Source organism: Neopelma chrysocephalum, unplaced genomic scaffold (genome assembly GCF_003984885.1).
Source record: "Neopelma chrysocephalum unplaced genomic scaffold, ASM398488v2 Primary Assembly neopelma1_134, whole genome shotgun sequence".
Lineage (NCBI taxonomy): Eukaryota > Metazoa > Chordata > Aves > Passeriformes > Pipridae > Neopelma > Neopelma chrysocephalum.
In genome coordinates this window covers 72,336-77,108 of record NW_020897796.1, presented here as the reverse complement: position 1 = coordinate 77,108, position 4,773 = coordinate 72,336, and the positions used below count along the sequence as shown (strand labels likewise).

The 4,773-nt window shown below is 57.2% G+C and overlaps 1 protein-coding gene across 1 annotated transcript in view; it reads right to left on the bottom strand.

Annotated features, from left to right (window-relative positions):
* Window positions 1–6: 6 nt before the first annotated feature.
* SOCS7 (suppressor of cytokine signaling 7) overlaps window positions 7–4,773 on the bottom strand; it is a gene marked incomplete at its 5' end in the record, with an annotated part of 15,109 nt that continues 10,342 nt past the window's right edge. Inside the window, 3 exons of the mRNA XM_027698898.1 lie at window positions 7–1,573; window positions 2,627–2,781; window positions 3,267–3,402. Of these exons, the coding sequence (XP_027554699.1) occupies window positions 2,661–2,781; window positions 3,267–3,402 (257 nt within the window). The remainder of the gene's footprint in view (window positions 1,574–2,626; window positions 2,782–3,266; window positions 3,403–4,773) is intronic.

Sequence of the window (4,773 nt, the reverse complement as noted above, 5' to 3'; positions counted from 1 at the left end):
GGACCCTCCATTCCCAAGCCTGGCTCTTGGGAAGCTCTTCCCCTCCCACAGCCGGGATGGAGCAGCGTCCCATGAGGTATTTCTGTGGATTTGGAAGCTCAGTTTCACCTGGAAGCCAAATCCTTTCTTTCCAGAGCACGTGAGCCCTCCCAGGATCCAGGAGGGGCCGGGCAGGGCAGGATCTGTAGCACCTTCCTGGAGCAGTGGGATTTTTCCAGGTCACTGCCTTAAAATCCAACCCGGTCCCGTGGAATTCAAGGACAGGGATCCTCCTGCAGGGAGAGCCCAAGGTCCTGACAGCTCACAGGGCACTCACAGGGCACCCACCCCCATCCACAGGCCCGGCAGGACAGAGCAATTCCTTGGATTCAGAGCGCAGGGACTCGCTCCTTTAAATACAGGGATGAAGAGGCTTCTCCAGAATTCCCAGCATCCCTCAAAACTCCACCATCCAGGAAGTTCCTGCTCAGGGGCTGCAGGGGATGAAGCAGCAGACCAGGATTTGAAGGGGGGGGGTGTTATTTGTGCCCAAAACCATGGCAAGAGCCATCATCTCTCCCAGCTTTGCTGTGGATCCATGGATGTCCCAGGGAGGGAAGGGATCAGATGCTATTCCAGAGAATCCTCAGGGAGCTGCTCCTCGCTCCCAGTCCCCCCCAGCAGCTCCTCCTCAGGATCCTTCACAGCTCCAAAGGAAGCCACTTCATTCCCAGCTCCTGGAATCAGCCAGAGAGGGGCTGGAAGTGCACATCCCGTGGCTCTGCAGGAAGTACCTTTGGTCCTTCCAGCTCCAACAGTTCCAGCTTCTCCACCTTCCTTCCACTTCCCGGGGGGTCCGGGGGGGGGGATCTTCCAGTGTTTTCTCAGGGAATGGCGCTTCCTCGGAGGAGCAGCACCAACCATTCCCTCGGGATCCACGACATCCCAACGGCTCACACGCTCCTCCTTCCTCGGGTCCATCCTGCAAATCCAGCTCAGCTTCCCAAGGCTGGGTTTGGCTCCCTCCTCCCGGATCCTGGGAAGCTGCTGAGCTCCAAGGTTATTCCCAGAGGTTATTCCCAGATCCTTCTGGCTCAGTTTGCCTCCAGCAGCTCTCCAGCTGCACCCTCCCCTCTCCGTGGGGATCAAAGGACAGTCCCGCCACGATGCCTTGGAGCAGATGGATCTTCCCAGAGAGTGTCCCCTCCTCCTCCTCCCTCCATCTCTTTCCCCACTTCCAAGTTTTCCAAGGCAGGGTCGTCACCACGCAGTCACCTCTTCTCATGCTGAAAACAAAAAACTGGAATACATCAAAAATAAAACTTTCCCCAGAACTTTGTAAAACTTTGTAAAATGCCGTGACATTCCTTGTTCCGCCGGGAGGCTCGGCCGCCTCCCGAGACGCCTTTTCCCAGGAGCCAAGGCTCTGGATTCCTGCTCTGCTGGGCTTCTTGGGAATCTTGGCCCCCCCTCTTCTCTGTACAAAAGGGCTGGAGAGCAGGAGTGGCCCCCCCCCCAGCAGCGGGGGAGGAGTGTGGGGGGCTCCTTCCCACCACGGCCTGGCTCGGGCTGCGGGATGGCAACAACCAAATTCCTGGTGGGAAAGAGAGGGGAGAGGGATCAGCCACCAGCGGGATGGATCCGGCCCCGGGAGGGAGAACAGGCTGGGGTGGGAACAACCTGGAGGCTTGTTCCCTTTCCCAGGGAAAGCTGGGAATGGTGGAACAACGGGAAGCCTTGTTCCCCTTCCCAGGGAAAGCCTGGAATGGTAAGAGATCCCAAAACCTTTTGCCCCTTCCCAAGGAAAGCCTGGAATTGTAAAAGGCTATGAAACCTTGTGCCCCTTCCCAAGGAAAGCTGGGAATGGTAAAAAAACCATGAAGCCTTGTTCCTCTTTCCAAGGAAAGCTTGGGAATGGTGGAAGAACATGAAGCCTTGTTCTCCTCCCCAAGGGTAACAGACCATGAAACTTTGTTCCCCTTTCCAAGGAAAGCCTGGGAATTGTAAAAGATTGTGAAGCCTTGTTCCCCTTTCCAAGGAAAGCTTGAGAAAGTAAAGGACTCTGAAGCCTTGTTCTCTTTCCCAAGGGTAAAAGGCCAGGAAGCCTTGTTCCCCTTTCCAGAGAAAGCTTGGGAATGGTAGAAGACCACGAAGCCTTGTTGCCCTTCCCAAGGAAAGCCTGGAATGGTAAAAGGCTGTGAAACCTTGTTCCCCTCCCCAGGGAAAGCTGGGAATTGCAGAAGCCCACAAAGCCTTGTTCTCTTTTCCCAAGGGCAAAAGGCCAGGAAGGTTTGTTCCCCTCTCCAAGAAAAACTGGGAATGGCAAGAGACCACGATGAAGCCTCGCTTCCCTCACCAGGGAAAGTTAGGGAATGGTGAAATACCCCGGAGTGAACAGCCAGGAGGGTTCTGTGGGTTTGCAATCCAGGGCACAGCTGGGCTCTGATCCCGGGGCTGGATGGGCTCTGATCCCAGGGTTGGATGGGCTCTGATCCCAGGGCTGGATGGGGCTCTGATCCCAGGGCTGGATGGGGCTCTGATCCCGGGGCTGGATGGGCTCTGATCCCGGGGCTGGATGGGGCTCTGATCCCGGGGCTGGATGGGGCTCTGATCCCAGGATTGGATGCATCCAGCAGCATTCCCGTACCATCAGTGCCGGGAGCACGGGCGAGGCGGCTCTGCTACGTGGAGGATTCCGGCTCCTGGGTCTGTCTGGAGATGAGCTGGGCCTCCTTCAGGGACAGGTAAACCTCCTCCTGCGGGTCGTAGTAGTAGAACTTGCGGATGTAGGAGATCAGGGGCCTGGGAAAGGAGCGGGAAGAGCTTCATCCATCCCTGAGCCACCAGCATTCCAACCTCCCCAGAGCCCACCCGGCTCCGGCACCGGGCCGGGGCACCTCAATCCCAAATTCCCATGTGCATCCATTCCCACATCCCACGGGACGCTCATCCCGCTGTCCCAAGGCTGGGGGGAAGTCAATTATTCCCTGCCCGGGCCCTCCCTGGAGATACAGACCCTTCCCAGGGCCTGGGAGGGTGGGAATCAAAGGGATCCATCCCTGGGACTCACTTGGGCAGCAGGAGCTTGGGAATCAAAAGGATCAATCCCTGGGACTCATTTGGGCAGCGGGAGCTCGGGAATCAAAGGGATCCATCCCTGGGACTCACTTGGGCAGCGGGAGCTCAGGAATGAAAGGGAATCAAAGGGATCCATCCCTGGGACTCACTTTGGGCAGCAGGAGCTCAGGAATGAAAGGGAATGAAAGGGACCCATCCCTGGGACTCACTTGGGCAGCGGGAGCTCGGGAATGTGGTCGATCCGGACCAGCTGCCGGATCCGAAAGCGGCAAAGGTGCTGAAGGGATTTGACGTTGCTGAACCTGGAGACGGGATACAGGAGCTGGACGGGCGTTGGAGGGAGACCTTTGGGGGGAAAAAAGGCAAGTTTGGAGATGAGGAAGTGCTGCTGATCCCGAAGGGAAAAGCTGAGCTTTCCTCAAGTCCGGGTTCCACACGGTATCACGGGATCATGGAATGGTTTGGGTGGGAAAGGACCTTAAAGCTCATCCAGTGCCACCCCCTGCCATGGGCAGGGACACCTTCCACTAGCCCAGGTTGCTCCAACCTGGCCTTGGACACTTCCAGGGATGGGGCAGCCACAGCTTCTCTGTGCCAGGGCCTCCCCACCCTCACAGGGAAGAATTTCTTCCCAATATCCCACCTAACCCTGCCCTCTGGCACTTTAAAACCATAACCCCTTGTCCTGTCACTCTCTGCCTGCAAAAGAAGTCCCTCGAGTCTCCTTTTTTTAAGCTCCAGGATTTTCCCAGGATCCCACTGCTCTGGAATCCCTGGAGAGCCAAAACCTGGCAGGGGTGAGACCCCTTTGCCTGCAACAACAGCCCTGATGCCATGGGGTGACTGGAACAGCAGATCCTGGGAAAAGCAAGCTCCAAGCCACCAGGACTGGCAGATGAATCATCCCTTTAAACAGCACCAGGGAGTTTTCCAGGGATGCAGGAGGGAGCCCAAGGACAAGACACAGGCTTTGCTCTGCACATCCCTCAGGATCAGAGGGGCTGAGGGAACCAAAGGTGTTAAAAATCTGAGGGATTTGGTCAGATCAGGCCGTGCCAGAGCTGCTCATCCCTGGCTCACAAGGCTGGGAACAAAGGCAGAGGCAGCTCCAGCCTCCTCACACAGGGCTGGAAGGGGTCACACCCTGCTCCAAAACCTCCCTCTACCCCAAAATTGGGGACAACAACGAAGCCCACAGGCCCCAGGGGTCGGCAGGAGCACTGGGAAGGATCTTTGGGAGCTGGGCTCCACTCCCAGCACAGGGTTTTATCTGTCCTTGCAGAAGAATTCCAAGGCAGTCCCACTCCAACCCCCTCCTCCTGGTTTGACTCCCAGGGCACTGGAGGGAGAGGAGAAAAGGGAAAGCTCTTCACACTCCAAACTGCTCCAGGCAGCTCGGGAAGCTGGGAGCCAGCTTGGGAAGGAGCAGGGAACAGCCAGGCATTGAGGGCTGGATTCTGCCCCCTCTTATTCTCTCCAAAGAAAAAAAAAGGAATGAGCCTCTGGGAGCTCAGCCAGCAGCCAGAGGGACACAGCCCGAGCTCCACATGGAGCTCCACTGCCAGCTGGAAGAGCCCCCTCCTCCAAAATCCCTCCTCCAAAACCCCTCCTCCAAAATCCCCCCTCCAAAATCCTCCCTCCAAAATCCTCCCTCCAAAACCCCCCCTCCAAAACCCCCCCTCCAAAACCCCTCTCTCCAAAATCCCCCCTCCAAAA